The sequence below is a fragment of the Morone saxatilis genome, unplaced genomic scaffold (assembly GCF_004916995.1).
Source record: "Morone saxatilis isolate NCDOM2014 unplaced genomic scaffold, NCSU_SB_2.0 Contig24, whole genome shotgun sequence".
Taxonomy (NCBI): Eukaryota; Metazoa; Chordata; class Actinopteri; family Moronidae; genus Morone; species Morone saxatilis.
The window spans coordinates 7,518,648-7,539,074 of record NW_023339807.1 but is presented as its reverse complement, the minus strand read 5'-3'; the positions used below and the strand labels follow the sequence as shown (position 1 = coordinate 7,539,074).

General features: G+C 41.6%; 3 protein-coding genes across 3 annotated transcripts in view; 1 reads left to right on the top strand and 2 right to left on the bottom strand.

Annotated features, from left to right (window-relative positions):
- LOC118335708 (protein FAM83A-like) overlaps positions 1–2,025 on the bottom strand; it is a 4,213-nt gene extending 2,188 nt beyond the window's left edge. Inside the window, exons 1-4 of the mRNA XM_035672133.1 lie at positions 1,767–2,025; positions 1,380–1,511; positions 1,052–1,170; positions 707–874 (exon numbers count right to left, since the gene is read on the bottom strand). Of these exons, the coding sequence (XP_035528026.1) occupies positions 707–874; positions 1,052–1,170; positions 1,380–1,511; positions 1,767–2,025 (678 nt within the window). The remainder of the gene's footprint in view (positions 1–706; positions 875–1,051; positions 1,171–1,379; positions 1,512–1,766) is intronic.
- Positions 2,026–2,964: 939 nt separating this feature from the next.
- tbc1d31 (TBC1 domain family, member 31) lies at positions 2,965–11,521 on the bottom strand. The gene is made up of 23 exons (XM_035673247.1): positions 11,118–11,521; positions 9,950–10,090; positions 9,442–9,557; positions 9,140–9,318; positions 8,803–8,954; positions 8,457–8,616; positions 8,130–8,330; positions 7,857–8,030; positions 7,569–7,648; positions 7,331–7,477; positions 7,043–7,176; positions 6,630–6,763; positions 6,306–6,485; positions 5,975–6,207; positions 5,808–5,880; positions 5,597–5,676; positions 5,371–5,506; positions 5,015–5,107; positions 4,760–4,888; positions 4,393–4,587; positions 4,124–4,169; positions 3,818–4,018; positions 2,965–3,612 (listed from the first exon to the last, which is right to left on the bottom strand). Exons 1-23 carry the CDS (start codon positions 11,186–11,188, stop codon positions 3,458–3,460), a joined length of 3,210 nt encoding a protein of 1,069 aa, XP_035529140.1. The 5' UTR covers positions 11,189–11,521; the 3' UTR covers positions 2,965–3,457.
- Positions 11,522–14,190: 2,669 nt separating this feature from the next.
- Positions 14,191–19,658, top strand: derl1 (derlin 1). Its single transcript, XM_035673253.1, has 8 exons — positions 14,191–14,343; positions 16,268–16,379; positions 16,538–16,602; positions 17,272–17,298; positions 17,928–18,023; positions 18,217–18,269; positions 18,469–18,579; positions 19,469–19,658. Exons 1-8 carry the CDS (start codon positions 14,191–14,193, stop codon positions 19,614–19,616), a joined length of 765 nt encoding a protein of 254 aa, XP_035529146.1. The 3' UTR covers positions 19,617–19,658.
- Positions 19,659–20,427: the final 769 nt, after the last annotated feature.

The following is a 20,427-nucleotide window of genomic DNA, read 5'->3' as shown; positions in this document are numbered from 1 at the left end:
AAAAAAACATACAAATATAAGTGCAAAATATATATAAATATATTAAATATGAAGATAAACTACTGCACTGTAACGCAATAGTCATAAGTCCAATAAAATGCACTGATTTAAAATAAAATATATGAGCACATATTAAGACCCAGCTGAATGTCATCAGTCATTTTGGTTACACGCATCAGTGGCTGCATTGTATTCTCAAAAATCCCCTGATTTTCCAAGAGCAGACTCTTCATTAGCATGCCGAAGATCGAAGGCCAGCTTGTGAGAGAGAGCTTAAAACGGAGACGTCAGGAGACAGCACTTACCGTCTGCCTTGCACGGCGTCTGCGTGCTGCTGCAGCAGGGATTAACTGGGTTAGTGGTGGGAGAGGAAGGGGGTGAGTTGCTAATGACCTTGGGTGTTTGGAGGGTTCTGGCTGACATCACATCCGCCCCAAAAACTAAAGCGTTGACGCACTTTCTTGTTTTCTGCAGTGAGTTTATGCAGTTAAAGCAGCTAAACCTTTTTTAGTCTCTAAGACAGTGAGGCTTTGGATTTGAGTATTTTTAAAGTGGTGTGTGTTTGTATAGGTGTATTTGGGAAGGCGAGGCATGTTCTGAAGCTGAATGACCTCTGGGAGAAGTGTGATGCAAAGGAAAACCTGGCTTGATTAATTTATAGAGGGATAGAAGATAGAGTAGGAAAAAAGGAAGGAAACAAACTCACTGGGAAGTTCTTGCTGTTGAGTTTGAGGTCCTGCCACATGCTGACAAACAGGTTCAGGTTGAGATGATCCAGCAGCAGATGAACAGACACGTTTCTCTTCCTGCTCGCCTCCAGAAGGTCACACAGCAGCTCTACGTCACTGAAGCTGTCCATCACTATGGCTAAGACCTGCACAGACAGATATCACTCACTGTGTAGCTGACTTTTCAGCACATGAGATCAAATAGCAACATTTTCTATCATCCCTCACATGTACAGGCAAGCGTGTCATGTTCCTTTTTATATAACACATGCATGTGCAGGTGCACGAAGAAACACACACACTGCACCCACACACACACCTACCATTGTAGGCTTCCTGATGAACTCTCTGATCAGGTCTTTAATGCCAGCTGCCCTGCTATCAGTCTGGAAATAAACCTCAACGCTGGGCTTGTCCAGGATACAATCAGTACTCTTTACATCTGGAATAAACAAAAACATGATCAGAGATGGCGGCAAATGAGAACGGAAAAGATCGAAAACTGATTTGCCAATAAAGTGCATTCTGCAGGATTTTAACTCCACAAATATCAAGACTTAAACCACCAGAAAGATTGTACTTAAGCACAAGTATCAGAGTAGTTTTTTGGTAATAACTGTCTTCCATAAACGTTAACTTCTCCCATACTACCTTTTAGGTTGCTCAGGTCCAAACCTGCCATGGTAGCATCACTGTCTGTGGACATCCCAGGACATCGTGTGGCAGACTGTGAGCCAGCAGACAAGCTGTCTAACTCTTTGTCATCAGATACACCAGGATCAGCTGTGTAAAGCACAAAACCCTGCATTAAGCTATGGCAAATACAAAGCAATACAACCAATCATTCTTTTTTTATATACAATCAATCAAACTGATGTCTATTCTGGGTTTTTAAAGACAACCAGCTGCAAAGAGCAGAGCCCTGTTTCAGAAAGCAGGTTTAGTGAAAATCTCCAGTCCAGGGTTAAGCTCAGAATCTGTTAAACCTGCTTTCTGAGACAGGCTCAAGGACAATGTGTAAAAACAAAAATTTATAACCTGTGCTGCCATCCCTGCTATTTTCCAGGATGTAAACTTTCTCCAGCTCTGACAGAAAGTCCACTTCTCCCTCTGCGTTCAACACCTCGTAGTATTCCTCCAAGCCCCAGCTGAGCAGGGAGTCCACTGCCAGCCGAATGCTCTCGTTGTGGCTCAGGTCCAACGTGGGTCTGCCGGCTCTGAAGTCATAGTAAGAGGAGGAAGGGATGCGAAGGTCTTGAACACGTCGTCTTACCTTCCCCTTGGGATCTGACCTCATGTACCCTAGCACAGACACACTACTGACGGCCATGGATAAAGGACTGAAATGCACGTCTTACTTCTCAGACAATCAGTTGAACCACGAGCAGGTCGATGTTGCTGTGATGCATGAGCCTCAGAGCCTGAATGAGACGGTTACCTGCACGTCTCTGACATTAAAGAACTGCTGGTTGGAGAGACCAACAAACCCGCCCCTGCTTAGGGCCAGATGGTGATGAGTGATGAGAGGTGACAGGTGAGAGTTGATAGCAAAGGTCAGGCAATTAGATGTTGATGAGACCATCTAATGCAGGGTGGAAAGAAGAGAGAATACAAGAAAGGTCCATGTATAAATGTAACATATATTTAAATATTTAGTCATTTAGTGTAATTTGGCTTTAAGACATGTTCCTTTACGTCTGTGAGGCACCAGGTATGTTTCTGGTTGTTGATTAATCAGGTCCAGACTAATAGAAGAAAAAAATATTTTCCAGAGACGGAGTGATTCAGAGCAGGTGAGCAAACATAAAAGGTGGGCGGACGGAAAGAAAAGAGTGAGTGACAGGAATGAGGATGGCTGTCATTTCAGCACATATCAAACAGCACCTGGATGCTTAAAGGAGCAGGCAGATAGCTGCAGGCACACCCAGACAGAGCAGAAGCACACAGGTCCTCATCTGTTGTACACCAATTACATAAACCAAAATGCCTTGACATAAACAGAAGCACAGAACATGAACACCCTGAACTAGATTTGTATATTGCAAGTTGTCTAATTTGAAATACACTCTACTCTGTTTATAGGAAATGGCACTGTAAACAAAGCAAACAAATGTGAATGCCAAGAGTTTGAAGAGCTGCATCACAAATCAATTACTGCTACAATCACTGTTCTGTTGCTACAACAACAGATAAGAAGTAACGCATGAATATCTTCAAGCAAACAATGAAACACAAGGTTTTTTAAAAACATTTTATCTAAAACTGGTTTTAAATAAGACATCCTATACAATTCATTCAAATACAAATTCAAAATGGAGCATCAGTGCAAACATTTAAAAATATATATAGTGTACAACTGAACAATAAGTGGAAGATGGTATAATAAAAAAACCAGAGAAGCCACCCATACATTAAAGGTAGATCCTGTAGGACTGACACAGGCTGGATGAACCTGTTTCTGTCCTTACAGAGAACCAGTCAGAGTGCTGCTGTTTTGATGGAAGAGATGGGTTTTCATGAGACTGTGGTTGATGAACAGGTGAACAGTTATCTGAGTCTGGTTGCATTAATAATATGTAGTTTTAGATGGAGGGAAGGATGGTATAATGAAAGTGGTGAACAGATAGCAGCTAGCCGGTATGCTCCTCAGTCTGAGTCATTGTTTCTGTTGTTCCAGCTCGCTTGAGACAAGAAGATGTTTTTTTGACACTATGACGACAGAGATGTGGTCACTGGGACACGGAGGATAGTGTGCGGACAGACTGTGAGGAGGCAGAGCTGCCCTCTCGGGCTCTGGCCGCCAGCTTCTGCCTCAGTTCTCTGATCTCCTTCAGCAGTTCTCTCTCGCTGCTGTCTAGCTGGGTCCGACCTCGGTCCAAGGAAACTGACAGAGGACAAAGACAGAAGGACATGTAGGAAGATTACTCAAACAAAAACTCAAGATAATGATCATATTACACGGAGCTGCAACAATAAAACAAGTTGATTGACAGAACATTACATGGCAATTGATTATTAATTAAGTACATTTTCTTCTAATCTTTATCTCTTACGTGTAGCTTTTAGAAAACACATCTAAAAAGACTCACAGTTGGTGGAGGTGCTCTCTGAAGGTGAACTGCTGTTCAGACACACCATGTTGGTTCCTGCCTGCTTTAGGGAGGTGGCAGAGTTGGGTCTGACTGGACCGGTAGTACTGGTTCCAACAGAAACAGCAGTGGTGGCACCGGGTCTATGAGGAAAGCCTCTGGTCTGACACGGCGACCTTATCCTCGTCTGTCTCCTCCCGTCTGGCACAACGCAAACACTGTAACGTTAGATCCATGTCTGGATAATGGACAGATCACAGAGAGGCCAGAAACTAAACTGGTGTGTGTATGTGTGTGTAGTAATACCTGTGTGCTCCTGTAATTGGGCTCTGGTACTCATCACTTCATCCCACTGTGTACAATTACAAGTAACAGTTAGTGTTTCATACACTGCGATGGTAGGATGAGCTGTTTCTTAGTGAGAAACACAAATATAAACCTTTTCTTATCTTAAAGGTTATTTGGTAATACATATTTTAATGGCAACGGAAAAGCTCATGAATTCAGTTAACTGTAGACAGACGAGCCAATACAACGTGTAAATTGATGTGTTGACAAACACTTGTTTCTCTCACCTTCTTTCCTGCCACATCTCTCATGGTGTCAGCCAGTCTCTCCTCCTCTGCCAGGGTTTGCCTGTGAAGCTCTGCCAGTCTCTCCCTCTTCCTCTCCTGCTCAGCATCCACCTGCTGCAGGCGCTCCGCCACCTCTCTCTGCCAGTTCGACTCCAAGCCCAGCTGGCACGCGTCCGCCAGGGACTCCTCCAGGGCCTGCATGTGTGGAGAGAAAAAGTTAAGGGATCACAGATACCTTTGCCAGAATCAGTGTTTGGACGACTGCGTGGCTTTGATGGGTTCTTGTAAAGCCAGACGGACGTACGAGTGCATCAAGATTGTTTGCTGTCAATATTACTGCGCTGGCTCCACACTAGGTGTCACTCACCTGCATGTTTGTCTCTGTGCTGTGTAGCAGCTCTGTGTAACTCTCGTCCTCTCTTTCGGCCTTCCTCATCCTCATCTCTACCTCCTCCTCCACTTCCCGTCCCATGCGATCCTGCTCCTTCAACAGGTGCTGAGGGAAATCATGGAAAAAGAGAGAGAGAAGAGAGAGAAAGAGGGAGAGGAAGGGAGGAAGAAATCAATCAAAAGAGTAAAGCTAGGAGAGAGGAAGGAAGGTTGAATGCAACGTGTTTGTCACCTGTTCAAATCGTCTCCTCTGAGCCTCCAGCTCCATCTGTCTGACTTCTAAATCCTGGACTGCTGCAGCTGTTTCTCTCTCTCTGAGATCCATCTGTAGCACAACATAAAGGTTACAGTTGGGTTAGTACTCAAACATGAAGGTTATTCAGTCCATGTCCATTTATCCTAATAAACTTGTTTTCATATTGGGAAAAACAGTAATTTGCTGTTGCTTACATCTAAAAACAGTTCATCAGCTTGGAATAAAATGCATTGAAAAATATTTTAGTGTTTCTGGCAAAAAAAAGAGAATGACAAGCCTCTCCTGCTTTTGTGGACTCATTATATGAGAAGACGTTATCAGGTTGTGTTTACCTTTCTGCTGATCTCCTGATCTAGCCCTTGGATCTGTGTGGCTCTCAGGTCCTGCTGGTGATTGAGGAAACGTCTTCTAGTTGCGTCCAGCAGCTGTAACTCCTTCACCTTCAGCTCTCTCTTCATGGCTCCCAACCTGCAGAGCACAGAGCGTTGTCAGCAGCCAATTCTGCTAAATCACATCATAGCTAAACTATGGAGGAGGGAAGTGTCTTGTGCTTTTTACTTCGCCCTCTGCTGTGTTAGTTTTTCTTCTTCTTGTGCCAGGATGTTTCTACGCTGTTCCTCCGCCTTCTGCAGCAGCTCCTGTGTTCAAAGTCCAAGGATTCAGTTCACTTTATTTCCATTTCAGGTTTTCACGTATAGATTAACTATATGTGGAAGCCAAAATTACATTTAAATCGACGCTTAAAACTAATTTTGAAAACCACATCTACCTGTTGTGCATAATAGGCCTCCTCTTCAGCTTGGCGACGCACGAAATCTGCACGCAGGGCTGACACCTCCTGCCTGATGTGACAAACACGCACACACATTTCATCTGTTGCTTCTTCTCTGTCTGCCTACCTTATTAACACTGTCAATACGCTCTCTGTAATCTCACCTCTCGCGGAGATACTCCATCTCCTGCAGTCGTATCTTCTCCCTCTCCTGGCTCTGGTATTCCACTATGAATTCTGGGTAGTGGTTGAACACGGGGTACTGGCCTTTGGTCAGTGGTGTGAAGTCAGAAAGCATAGTCCTGGGGTGGAGGTCAGCTGGCGTGTTGCCCATTAGCCGGTAGGCCTCCTTTATCATGGCTCCCACATCCAAGTTGTTCCGGTGGTGGAAGAAATACTGAACGCAAACGAAAAAGATTGATGGAGGAGGAGAGATGGAAAAGTTAACTGACTGACTACGGGGCTGACTTTATTTTCAGAGGAGAAGGTAGTTACCTCAAAGTCCTGTTTCTGGGAGCAAAGCAACAGAGGCTCACGGCAGCAGGTGATGTAGGCCACACAGGCCATGAGCAGGAATGATGGATGGTTGGAGAAGATCGAGTCAAAGAGACGGAGCCACTCATCACGAGTCAAAACCTCTGAGAACAAGGTCTCCAGCAGGGGCCACACGTAGAGCTGCCACAGATACAGAGAGGCATGATAACCCGTGTAAACGTAAAAACAGGGCGGAGACATGTGATCACGTTTCCGCACAGCTTCTCTGACCACTCGTGTACCCTTCTCCCCCAGTTGTGTGCAGCTGTGTAGTGCTACTGTTACCTGAGAGGTGATGCCACAGTCCACCAGGTGCTGCAGCAGTTCCTTGTCGTGATGAGCCAGAACGTTCTCCGCCATGCTCAGGATGTTCAGAGGAGGGTTGGGGAAATACTCGAACCAATGCTGACACCAATTCACTGGACAAACAAACATCAGTATTCAGCAGACTGATAATACCTTCACTTTGCCTTAAGACATTCAGATACCTGATAAACAGAGCCACAATTGGAAAACTTCAATTACGTTTTGGACTTAAAATAGTTCAAAATCAGTCCTTTTCTTAGACTTTAAAATTGTACAAATTCTGAAGTGATTAGACATTTCAAAAGAATTTTAAAAAGAACCAAGGCTGTGATGAGCAGCAGTGTAGATAAACCTTTTCATAATGTTGGTGTATAATTGCAACCATTAGGTACCTATAACAGTGGCCACCACCTCGAAGCAGAGCATTGGGTTGTTCTGGAAGAGCTTGACAAAAGGGAAGGCTATCAGGGGAAGGTACTCCACCTCCCCAAAGATGGCGGCCCAGTGAGCTAAGGCAGACAAAACCCTGTGGAGCGGAGGAAAGGACCAAATAACTGATTGGTTGAAAACTAAAAATTAAACATAATTTAACTTCCGAATCCTGCATATACAATGTGTTTTAAAAACTGTGCGTAATTATAATGAGTTGCAAGTGTGTGCGCGTGAGTGAGAGAGGGTACCTCTGCAATCCCCTCTGTAGCTTGTGACTTTTGATGGGGTATTTATCATGCAGAGTGAGGTAGGCTGAATGCAGGCCTTTATCAGTCAGACTGCTGTATGCCGCGTGGTTCTCTGGGAGACACAACAAAGACCGCCATACAAACATCCTGCAACATGGATACAAAAATTAAATCATGTTCAACAACAACACGTGTTAAAAAGTTGTCATGGTGATACTCCTATGAAAGTAATCTTCACCTGTACTTAGCAGGATATTCTCCAAACGCCTTGAGCAGAGCCACCAGTCTCTTCTTATTGAGACCAGCAGGTAGTTCATTCTAATGACAGACACACAAAAACGTAAAACAACAGAAGTAAATTAAGCACTTATCACACCAGTTAGATTGGGGGGAATGCTTTGTATATTTCTGGTTGAACATCTCTATGATAAATGAAACTTTTCATCAATTTCAATCACTTTACATTACAGAAAATGAACGAGGGAAACTCCATTCGTATCAGGACATAGGTGTGCATTGTTCCCACCTCTTTATCCTCAGCTGCAGACCCAGCAGGGGGTCTAAGTGTCTTCACCTGTGTCCGCCTACCAGAGCTCTTGGCTGGTCTCTGAACAACCTCCGACCTAACTTTGACCTTTAGGTTAGACAATTCCTGATCAGCTTCACCGCCAGAGACTACTGCCACCCGAGAGGGAGGAGGCTGGGAGATGGCGAGAGAGACACACTCGCAATATGAATACACGTACGGATCAATATCTTTTTATCAACACATCAACAAATAATAATACTCAACTGTCACCTTGTTTAATTCCTGTGTGAGACTCTGAACGCTGTAGACATTGATGCTGCCGTTATCCATGATGGCCACTACATGTCGGCCGTTGGGGCTGACTGCCACTGTGGTGATGGCGTCGTCATGGGAACCCATGTGGAAAAGCAGTTTGCAGGTGTGAATGTTGATGAAGCGCATCACGCCGTCCTGGCTCAGTACACCTAGGGTCTGCAGAGAAAAAAAAAAGAACAAACAGAGGACACACGCTTACTGTGGAGAAAAAGTTAAACATAAACATGAAAAAATTTGAAAAACAAACGAGAGTCCACAGCAGGAGAAGAGTTGTTTGAGTACCTGGCTGGCTCCTCCGTCAAAGCTGTCGGGCAGGAATTCCAGCTGTCGGACGGTTCGGACCTGCGTGGGCATCTGAATCACCCTTACCAGCTGTTTGCTCTCCAGACACCACAGGTGCAGCAGGTTGGAGCGCCCACCAGCAGCAAGGCTCTTACCATCACTGCCAACGCAAATCAGGTATATCTGTGTTTGATGAAGCCTTCTGATCCCTATTTATTTTCACTTTCACTGTGCTCATGAACTGTTTAGAGAGGCTAAAAAGGGTTGGGAATGTAGTCATGAAGAATTAAACTGAGAAGCTACACAATCAGTGAGCAGGTTAGCGGGTGTGACGTGAGAGACCCACCGTGTGACAGCAAAGGCCTTGTAGGAGATTTTGGGTCCGCAGTCGGGGACAGGGAGCTGGTATTTGCAGAACAGTGTTTCGCTCTCCCAAGCAAAGATGGAGTCATCACTGAAACAGCTGAGGATGGTGTTACTGAGAGGCAGGAAAAACACCTGCAACACAAACAACAGTGTGCCATGACGACAATGAAAAGGGGGAACAAATTTAGTGCATACCATAAATGTACTGGCTGTATGGTATTAACCAAAAACTTAAATCCTAATCGGAAAAAAACAACACAACTCAATCCTCAGATAAACTGCTACTATTTGTAAATGTGGTGTGCCTCCATGTTTACCCTCTGAATGCCAACAGACTGTCTGATGTTAAGCTTCCTCTTCCTCTGGAAGGAGTCCAGGTCCCAAAGCTGAGCCGTGTCCGAGGACGTGCTGATGGCGTAACGACCTGAGCTGTGGACAGAGATGGACGAAACTGCTCCCTCATGACCCCGCATCCAACTGACCAGCTGCTTCGTGTCTGAAAGAGAGAAAATGACACGAGTTTCATTAAAAATGTGTGAAAATGTCCCTTAGAACCCAAAAACAGAAAACACCCATAAAATGACTATTAAAAAAACCTGTGTGAATATGTGTATCCAACCTTTGTCAAAGCACTTGATGGTGTAGTCAGCCAGGGCCACAAGGAACTCTGTGGTCCTGCGGAGGCTGAATGCCAGAGCTGTGCAGGCCTGACCTGTCTTCTGCACCAGACGAAATCTGCCCAAAGAAACAAGCAGTGAAGTACACAAGTTCAGATAAAGGCGAAAGCATGCTGAGATTAAGGGGAAGGAAAACAGAAACAAAAAGGAAGACCATTTATGACTGAATCATGGTCATGTCCTTGTAGATGAAAAGAAGATGGAAGTATTTTTCCTCTTTTCTGCTCCAAATAGAACATTCAGGCGAGAGAAGAGAAGAGATATATAAACATTAAATGGCTAGGACTAGCATTAATAAGATATGTGGACACAATGGAGACAGTAAGTGGACCATAATATTTGTGTCCTAATTCCCATGTAACTAATTCTTGTATTAAATAAAATATTATACAAGTTATAAACAAAAAACGCTGTATTATTATTATTATTTTTTTGATCCTACTCAATCACCTGTTTCTACTGATGTCAAAGACATAGATGTTGCCATGGTGATCTCCAGCCAGGAAGGAGTCTCCTGTGGTGTCAAAGGCCACATGGAGGAAACGCACCGTCTTGGCCTGCTGAGCAGTGCGGATCACCGTCACTAACACTCTGAGGAACACAAACAACACACGTTAAAGGGGAAGCGCACACACTGAGAGAGAGAGAGTTCATATGAACCGCAAAACATGTGAGTGAATCATGGCTGCTCTCTAGTGGTTGTAATACACCCTGAAATAGATGGCTGAACACTTACATGCAGCTTCTCTCATCGTGACCAAATCCACTTTGAGGCTGCTCTTACTCTCTCATGCCCCAAATAGTTATTGGGATCCGGCACTCATGGCATTTTTGACAATTCATCAAATAAGATGTTAATATTATATTATTATTATGTTATGTGAATTGCATTGTTGTCCGTTATAACTTTATTCTTGTCTTCACTCGTTAGTGGATTTGCCGAGTACTTTTATATTTTAAGTTGTCTGTATTTTCTAATTGTATGTTTGTACTGTATTTTTGATGTTCAGCACCCCAAGAAGATTAAAGGCACATACATGTGTTTTTAACGGGGATCTTTAAATAAACAATAATCAATATTTTTGCAGATTCATTTTATTTTTGGATCAACTAATTAATTCATTGAGCTCTACAACAACTTCCTGATGACTTACCAAGCGAGCTATGAGAAATATTAAATAATAATCTGGTGTTAGACGACTTATCAGCTGTGATTTGATGTGAATTGATATCGTTTCCTGGACTTGATTTGACTCTCATGGCTTTAATAAAGATTGTATCTCCAGCCACAACCTTAGATTAGACTGAACCCTACCTGCAAACACTGACAGGTAATACAAATAAAGAATATAACTCAACAGACATTTAACATCTTTATCCAACCTAATATACTGAGTTATCTAGGTGGGATACACAATGGTATTAAGAAGAAGAACACTGTGTTTAGAGTTGTTACTTGTATGAATGTACAAGAGAGCAACAAGTGTGACTGGACATAAGATCAATGTTATGTTCAGGCTGTTCAGTGCTTGTTACAGAGAAATCTTACTGCATTAAATCTATCCGGTTCACATGAGAACTAACAGAGCCTCATTGAGCTGGTTCACACCTAACTTACCCTTTGCCTGGTGTCGGTTTTCGATGCCAGACTTTCCCCTCTTCTTTGTTTCCAATGTCCGTCACCTCCATTTTAAAGACGTCGGTAGAAACTCGGAATGAACTGAGGAAACAGACGACTCTCCCCCTTACTTGAGGTAAAGTTACTGACCCAGCTTACAGTAACATGGATAGCTAACGGGCTACCCGGCTAATCTCTTCACAGGCGGAGCAAACAGCGCGAAATTTGAAAGAGCAGCATTGAGTATGTTTAGTTTGAAGTTACGAGCAGAGAGGCGGCACGGCTCAGCAGCATGTAGTGTTAGTCAGAGTTCAACAGGCACCTTGAACAGACACTACGATAACACTTTGCTTCAACTTGTCCCAGGAGTTTGTTTTGTTTGCTTGTTCGCAGGGGACGGTTATTTTGTCGCCCAAGGTTGACGTAAAAGGTAAATAGACGCGTGCATTATGGGAGTTGTAGTTCAAAACACGCGTAACGTTTCAGCGACGGAGCAAACCAAAGTCTGCCACTCGAGAAAATGTAGAATATGAAACAGTTTCATTTAGCTTTGTATATATTTGTGTGTGCACAGTAGGCTAAATTATTATTCCTCTGTTTTAAAGTGTTACTTTGCTGAATTAAGCTTCTTTTCCATACATTTTACTTCCCAGCATGAAAGCTTTAATGCTGTTATAAATCTTTATTTGCACTACTATGAATGCAGTTCTGGATATTTAATGAATCTTTCATTTACTTTTTATCCACAGGTTTCCCAATCATATATAGAAAATATGAGGTTGTGCCTATAAAATACCCAAGACATCTTGTAAAACCACCAAATTTCCAGAAGAAACCCTTTTGATAAAATGAATATATAAGATAGTAAATCTACTTTAACCTCGCCATGTACATTTTCTGACGTGTGTTTGTATTATATAAAGTGTCCTAATAAAAGGCCTAATTTTCAAGTTTATGAAACCCAGATTCCAGACCATAAAAAGCTATTTAACAGGCTTTCTGGCCATCAGTGATTATGGGGAGCAGTTAGGTCTGGAGGAAGCAGACAGTGGAGCCTCACAGACTCGACACAGCAATCATTTAAAGTGCTGTGAATGCTAGAAGTACACAGCTAGGTGAACCATTGGGGCCCCGGAAAGTAGGGTGCCTGCTAATGGGTGTAGACCATTGGTGGACAGTCACACGCTTCCTGGAACGTGCTGTGCAATACCAGTCAGAGTGCATTAGCCTAGTCCCTCTCTAGGTGACCAATCAAATGTGTAAAAAAATATGATTGTACTGCAGGCTTTTATACAATTGAGTACTATATAAAAGCCTGCAGTACAAGCATTTTTTTTTAGTGGACACAAATGGGGTGGGTGATAATACTCATATAGTGTTTGTCACTATGACTGACCCTTTTACACAGAGTAATAGTTGTAATATTGATATTTATTAGCAAAGCTTTAAATTATTGGCAAATGTCTGAAATGTTGTGACCCTCTTCCTGGCAATCACAACCTCAATGTTTCCACCAGCAATAGTCCTCAATGAAACAAAAATGGCTTTAATTTTTGTATTTTTAACTATATATTATTTACTCTGAACACAAATAACTACAAAAAAGTAAAAATGAACAGACAATAAGACAATGTGCAGTGGTGTAAATGTTTGTTGTGAACCAAAGTATTCTCCTTTTTTACCTAATCTACATCTGCCAGTTTTATAAAACAACATCTGAGATGAGTATCTTCATTTTAAATGAAAGTAAACCTTCGCCCAGACGCACTGTATATTGTATGGAAGCCTATTTCTGCCAATTTGACAAAATAAAAAGATTCATTATAATGACAAAACCTTCTTAATGTTTTGACTTAGTATCTCAAAATAATTTGAGATATTAAGTCATTTTTTTGAGATAGTAAGTCGAAATATTGAGATACAAATTCCAAATCTTTTCCATTTTGCATCATTACAATGGATCAAGATGTGTCTTGAATTAGTTTATATCAAATCTCTTCATTCAAAATGGGTCCTGAAACCTGAAACCTAAAACATTTGAGTTATGAAGTGATGTGAGAACATGAAATTTCATAAAAATGTATAATTTGTCAGAAATCTAGGAGAAGGATTTCTCCTTATATGAATTCCTTCCATCTATGCCATCAGACACTATTTCAGAGGCTTGACTCTCCACAGGTGGCTCCTGTAAGACAAGTCATCTCTGGCTGCCTCTGGATGTTCAAGACAGGAGCTTTTGCAAATTTCACAGGAAGTACAAAATTAATTCACAGCAAAACCAAGAGGTGTTTGTGCCATACTTCCGGTTCTAACGTTTTACTTCAAACTAAGAGCATGTTATAAAACGAAACAAAAAACACCTTCAAAATAAATAAATAAATAATGAGGTAAATAAATAAATAAACACAGCTAAGACGTAGATGGGCCTTCATTGGTATTGCCTGCAGCTATTGTCAAATTAGTGTCCATTGTCAAAATCCTTAGTATGAACAACACAATGATTATTAGGATGTGTGTAATAATGTCTGATAAGAATAAGGTAAAAAGCCCAAAGAGGGCACCAGAAAAGTTAAGCATACAAAATTTGACCAGAAATTTTTCTAAAAACAATCAACACTGGGTGCATCATAAAAGTATAAGCTTTCTAAGCAACAAACAATTTGAACTAATTTTAGAATTTGAGTGATGACACCACTTATTTTCCTTATAAATAGAATATCTTTCATTTCCTGACAACCATTGCTTCTTTCTCTAAAATATCCAATGTGTTAAGAAGCAATACTTTCCATTTTCATTCTTTGTTATCACACACCTTTTATTATTATTCTTATTATTTGTAGACTACCGATAGTAGCAGTAGTCCGTTGACCTTTACTTTGAAAAGCTGAACCGGATGTGTCAGTAACTATGCAAAGCTAGCTCCCTCTGATTAGCCACGTCATGTAAAGTTAGCAGCGGAGCAGCTCTGAAATAAAGACAGCGAGGGGGTCGCAGTTTTGGGGGGGACATCGGTTAATTTTTAAAGAGGAGTTGTTTTTTCAGGGTTGTAATTCGTCAGTAACTGTATGGAAACATGTCGGACATTGGAGACTGGTTCAGAAGCATCCCTTTTGTCACCCGGTACTGGTTTGCTGCCTCGGTCGCTGTTCCCCTTATTGGGAAACTAGGATTGATTAATTTCAGGAACCTCCTGCTGTTTCCGGAGCTGGTCTTTAGCAGATTTCATGTAAGTCTTCATTAACTCTGTTCTGCTGTGTGTGTTGGAGGAGCTGATAAACGCCGTCGTTGTTGTGTTTTCGGTGTAGTTTGTTGGTTAGCAGGTGGCTAACCAGGCTCAGTCAGGAGGCCTGAGCCGTGACAGCCAATGAGAGGCCGAGACGCAGCAGGGTACGACTTCCGGATGCTGTCAAAATGCTACTTCATTTAGCAACAGTGAAATAAGGTGTAATATGAGCACAACACATAGTATTTCATCTGCCAGCGTCACCTTGTAGCTATGAAATGGAAGTGCAGTCACTGTTGTGCGTCCCACAAGGTGGAGAAGGTATTTTGGACTAGTTGTAAAGGGGATTTCTTGCTCTGAGGAGCAGCTCAGGCAGCGTTTTTACTTTACACCCCTCCATCACTGTGAAGTCAGCAGGCAGGATGTGAATGTGGATCCTAAAAGACCGAGCTCAGGGCAAAATATCCCCTCAGCCTAGATACTTGCAGTGGACTCAAGTACTGCCAATAAGTACAGGTTTAAGATACTTACTTAAGGGGGAATATATAGATGTTTTACTAAATTTTAAATGGTTACTTGGTTATTACTGCTTGCGTTAAAGAATAAGAGTTTATTATTACCTAAAAATGTGTTGCAAGTTTATAAAATATGATGCATTGTGTTAGATTGAAATCCCTAACAATATATGAAGAAGAAGTTAAAATGAGCCCCACCTTCACCAGTCAAATGCTACTGCTTTTATTTTGATACCTTTAATTACATTTGTCTCCTAATACTTAGGTCGGCTACTTTTAACTAAGGTCATATTTTAAATGCAATACTTTTACATAAGTAAAGGCTTTGAATAATTCTTCCCCCACACTGGTTATTTGAGCAATCATTACACTTTTTGTAGTGTGATATTATATGACAGACTGCCTACTGTTCGACCTGCCAGAGAGCAAGCTGGTGTGACAGCTACAATAGGTCACTGATATCTTGGAGAAACACAGGCAGTGCTGCAGCTGAATAGATTATTATTGTATTACTCTATTCACTAGGAGATGTTTTGTTGCCCGGCAACTGTATAAGAAATTGAATCTCAACCTTGTGACATACTGTGGGCTATTCATCTTAATTGAAGATATAGATGAAAACCATGATTTATTTCATTATTACTAAATGGCTCTTCAGTCAGTACCGTATTATAAGCTCCTTGAAGATTCAGTATCTGGCTCGTGCTGCACAGTTAGAGGCATTTGAACTATTATGCTGTCTTATGGCTTCAGAGGGCAGCTGGTGGACACAGAAATCCATTATTTTTTTAGACTAAGTACAATCTCAATCAATGACAAGGGCCACACAGTTAGTAGATATTTCGATTAGGGCTGCAACTGATAATTATATTAATAATAGATGAATCTATAAATATTTTGTTGATTAATCGTTAAGTCTATGAAAACAGAGTGAAAATATCCATCACAAGGTGTAGGAGCCCGGTCAGATCAGAGAGGCTCGAGTCAGACATTTTGTATTGATTTAACAGATTAGTTGAATATCAAAATTATATATATTTATAATAAAAATGGTGCATCCTATCTTGTTATAATCTAGGCACAGCTACAATTTGTTCCCCTTAAGAATTGTAGGTTGCAATTGTATTCTATCATTTTCCCCTCGATTACAATTAAAATGCTCATCACCCTGCAAGTCACCTCATAGATGCTGTATTGATCTGATGTCTGTTGCCATCAAACAAAATCTTTGAAACTAATTGTGAGCGAACACACTCTGCAGAGGCTGTCTGTCTTTTAGAAGTTATCATTTACAATCAACACGAGACTTCACGTGTGTTCTAAGCACAGCCTTGAAAGTCTGGATCTGTGAACGAACGCAGCTATGTGGATTTGTTACTACATTTCTATAATGTCCCCTCTGTTTGTTTCAGCTCTGGAGACCAGTGACAGCCACCTTGTATTTCCCAGTAACCCCTTCTACTGGGTTTCTGTACCTGGTCAACCTCTATTTCCTCTACCAGTACTCTTCTCGGCTAGAGACAGGTGAGGCTGCTGGTCTCAGTGGCTTAGTCTCACACACACACACACACACACACACACACACACTCACCTCACACACACGGCAGTCCACCACACACACACACACACGCGCTGAGTGCTGTTTATTGTCATGCTAATCTTTTTCTTGGTATTTTTTCCAGGGGTGTTTGATGGCAGACCTGCAGACTATATCTTCATGCTCTTGTTCAACTGGATCTGTATTGTTGTATCCTTTGACTGACATCACAAACCCTTTAAAACCTTCTGATTTAAATGATAAATTACTGTCTACCTAAAGCATCTGAGAGTCCTCTCCACCATTGATTCTAGCTCTCTGCTGCTTTCTTTGCCCCTCTGCATCACTCTTTCATCTGTCTTCTCTCTCTCATGATCTCTCTGTCGTCTGCTCTCTCTCTCTCTCTCTCTCCTCTCTCTCTCTCTATACTCTGTCTCTCTGATCTCTCTGTTCAATCTCTCTCTCTCTCTCTCTCTGCAGCACTGTGCCATGTCAGGGTGGCTCTGTGCCAGTGGCCCAGTGTCAGTCTACCCCTGCAGAGCAGAGAAACCTAATCTAGGTCACATGCAGCACCAGCAGTACAGCCCGGCCCACATCTCAACACTGTGTCGTTTTGTCAGCTCGTCTGACTGTTCAGACACTTCCTGTTTATAAGACAAATTTGGGCAAAATCATGTTCTCTTTAAACCTGATCTAAACCAAGTGTTCAGTTTGTGTTACCACAACCAAATGTGAGACTGGGTGGGGGAAAAAGTGAGTTGTGGGAGGATGTCCGATGCCTTGCTTTAGGGGAAGAGGTAGAAATGGCTGCTCTAATCTTAAGGCTCCAGCTGTGATTGTATTGAGCCCCGAGGTGGTTGTCCTTGACTTGAGCTGTAGATAACTGGGTTGCTGATGAACATGCAGGTAAGAATGCTCCTCTCTCTCTGTATTTATAACACAACATGAAATTATGACCAGTGTATACTGTATATAAAGCATCTGAGCGGGTTATGTACCAGACTGTTTCTTGGTTGGGACCAGTAACTACTGGAGTCTCCAACTGTTACCGGAAATGGTCCAGTGTTTGTACGGATTAAACAAATAAGATACAACATGTTAAGGTGCTAGAAAGTGTATTTTACTTTTTCCAGTCTTTACGCTAAGCTAATTTAACTTAGCTAGCACACATTAGTGCGGTAGTGGTATCAATCTTCTCATTTGGTGTTAGCGTGTACGTTCACTTTCAGAGCTTACAATAAAAAGCTGTTCATATTACTCTACATATTACACAAACACAAGCAGTTCTTAAAGCCAGCTAAGCTCTGAGTTGGTTTTATGAAACCACTTAATCTTGATTCAGTTTATGAGGCTCATTGAAGAGGCTTTGCACAATAAACCCTCCTTTGCAGAGTCCCCTGTATAAAACACTTGCAATATTGCACTTGCTTAAATTCAAGACTGATGTGACCAAAACCTAAAGCTTTTTTACACAGCTGTCTTGTTGATGCAGTTTCATTGGACTTATATATTGTTGTTTATGTTGTTGTTTTCAGCTGCTGATGATCCCACTGATCATGTCAGTGCTCTACGTCTGGGCTCAGTTTAACAAAGACACGATTGTGTCCTTCTGGTTCGGAACACGATTCAAGGTACCTCATGTTTTATCACCAGCTTATTACATCACAAATACAATTGTATGGAGGAAACGGCCTTAATAAAAGTATCTCACATTTTACAGTAATGTCAGAACACATAAAACATTTATTACCTGAATATGAAGCCCTCTTATTATTATATTAATGATATGACTATTGATTATGATATTTTTTTGTTCTGTCCCAGGCACATTATCTACCTTGGGTCATCCTGGGCTTCAACTTCATCATTGGAGGCTCGTAAGTAACTATTTTTAATGAATTGAATCCGAGACAACAGAGAGTTTAATAGTCTAATATTTTAAACACATTGCACCATAAAGGTACATTCAGTGTCTTTAGAGTAACAAGGAATGGTCTCTGTTTCTGATACGCCTACAGTATGTTTAAGTGTTTAAACTTAATGTTTCTGTTATTTCACTCTGCTGTTATTGTGCAGGTTTGTGGACGAACTGACAGGGAACCTGGTGGGTCACCTCTACTTCTTCCTCATGTTCAAATACCCTGTGGACCTGGGAGGACGCTCCTTCCTCTCTACACCAGAGTTCTTGTAAGTTTCTTTTCCAGTCTGGGTTGGATTTTGGAGTTATGGTCTCAATTCATTTTAGTTACAACAATTTCCTTACTTACTGAGGATGTGCTGTACAGCTTTAAAGCAAAACTATCAAACCTTTGTAACAAAGTTTTTCTCTTACATTAGGAATAAAATGCACACTTTTGGCTTTTTGCTGCTACAGCTTCACTTGGACTGTTAGACCAGGAACTTATTGTAGCTGAAAATAAACAAATGTTTGCAAATGTAAGATAGATTTAGAAATGCAGTGCATGAGGCAACCAGACAAGTTATTGGATAGGGTTTAAACACGTCCAGAGCTAGTCTGTAGTACCTAAACCACTTGTTTGTATAAGAAAAACTAAAATCAAATTTAAGATTTTTACTCAAACACGCTGTTGTAAATGTTTATCTCGAGTTCAGCTCAAAGCAAATGTACTTAGTGCAGTGGTTCCTGCAGTCACCTTCACAAAGAAACGAATAATGATTTGCATTCACTTTTGGTTTCACTTCCAAACAAGTATTTTAGATATTTGAGTGAACTTTATTAATCCCAAGAGAGAGCAGAGAATATGTGAATAACATCCTGCCCCAACTGACTAACAGCTATACCAAGAGGACATTGCTCACATGACTGTTTGTGTTATTTAAGACTTATTTGTTACTTGGCTGTGGGTACCTGCTTTGCTATTTCACCAGATTACAGGATGAAACTACAATTTTCCTTGATTTAAAAAAACAAACACGACTACTACTTTTCTTTCTCATAGAACAGGATTTGTTGTTTGATCACCTGCTTGCAAAGTACATTTAAATAGGTTCTAATGTCGTCTGTTTTACAGATCATATTTTAACACCTCTCATCCCTTTGCACATCTCTCTCCAGGTATCGGTTCTTCCCTAACAGGAGGGGAGGGGTGTCAGGCTTTGGAGTCCCTCCCACCAGGAGACCAGCTGCCCAGGAGCATGCGGGAGGAGGCGGGGGAGGAGGACGTCACAACTGGGGCCAAGGCTTCCGTCTGGGGGATGATTGAGAGGAGAGGAGAGGAGAGAGCGCCAACCCCCTCCCCCCCTCCCCCCCTACCAAAGACCAATCCCACCCCCCTAACCCCTCGCTCCAAATAACCAAACGGACTGTGCAGTGATGTATCGGTTAAAATTTTTTCGAATTTTTCATGAAAAACAAAACAAAACACATCTTAATTATATCAGTTTAAATTATTAAAGAATACACCAGAAATTAAATTTATAAGAAGCACACATTTAGGCAAGACAGCGGCGCACAGCAGACTCAGACCCTGAAAGCTATAGGCCAAAGTATTAAATATTATTATTATTATATATAGTATTTTTTTTTTATTTATATTTCTGATTTATCAATAACACCTATGAAAATATCCCTGATCTCTATCCTACCTCTCTTTTCCTAATTAACCTCTTTCCGTATCCTCATTGCCTTATTCACCAACCCCTCCCTCTGCCAGCTTATACCTTCGCCACCACCTTGACATCCTTGACTGTACAGAACCCAACGATATTTGCCAGCTGCGACCATCTACAGCATGGCTGGTTGATTATTCCATTTTGATTCTTGTCGTTCCCGTCTCTTTCTCTCTCTCGGTGATGCCATATCGGATATACTATATGTAAACATAAACTTCTGCCTAATCAACCTAACCAATCGCGAGGGTTCAGCCGAGTGTCTCAACAGATCTCCTACCCTTTCCGCAGGAACATGGCACCAAGGGTTATTAGAGCACTGTTTCCAGGTTGAATTTACATTGGTAGGTAAAATGTTTTTATATAAGCTTGGATATATAACAGATATTGACTCCTAATCTCTCT

Coding starts and splice junctions, on each gene's coding strand:
- derl1 (XM_035673253.1), top strand. CDS start 14,191: ATGTCGGACATTGGAGACTGGTTCAGAAGCATCCCTTTTGTCACCCGG. Junction 16,380..16,537: donor CTCTTCTCGGCTAGAGACAG/GTGAGGCTGCTG, acceptor TATTTTTTCCAG/GGGTGTTTGATGGCAGACCT. Junction 18,580..19,468: donor CTCTCTACACCAGAGTTCTT/GTAAGTTTCTTT, acceptor ATCTCTCTCCAG/GTATCGGTTCTTCCCTAACA.
- tbc1d31 (XM_035673247.1), bottom strand. CDS start 11,188: ATGGAGGTGACGGACATTGGAAACAAAGAAGAGGGGAAAGTCTGGCAT. Junction 8,617..8,802: donor AAGGCCTTTGCTGTCACACG/GTGGGTCTCTCA, acceptor TTGCGTTGGCAG/TGATGGTAAGAGCCTTGCTG. Junction 4,889..5,014: donor AGAGGAGACGATTTGAACAG/GTGACAAACACG, acceptor GATTTCCCTCAG/CACCTGTTGAAGGAGCAGGA.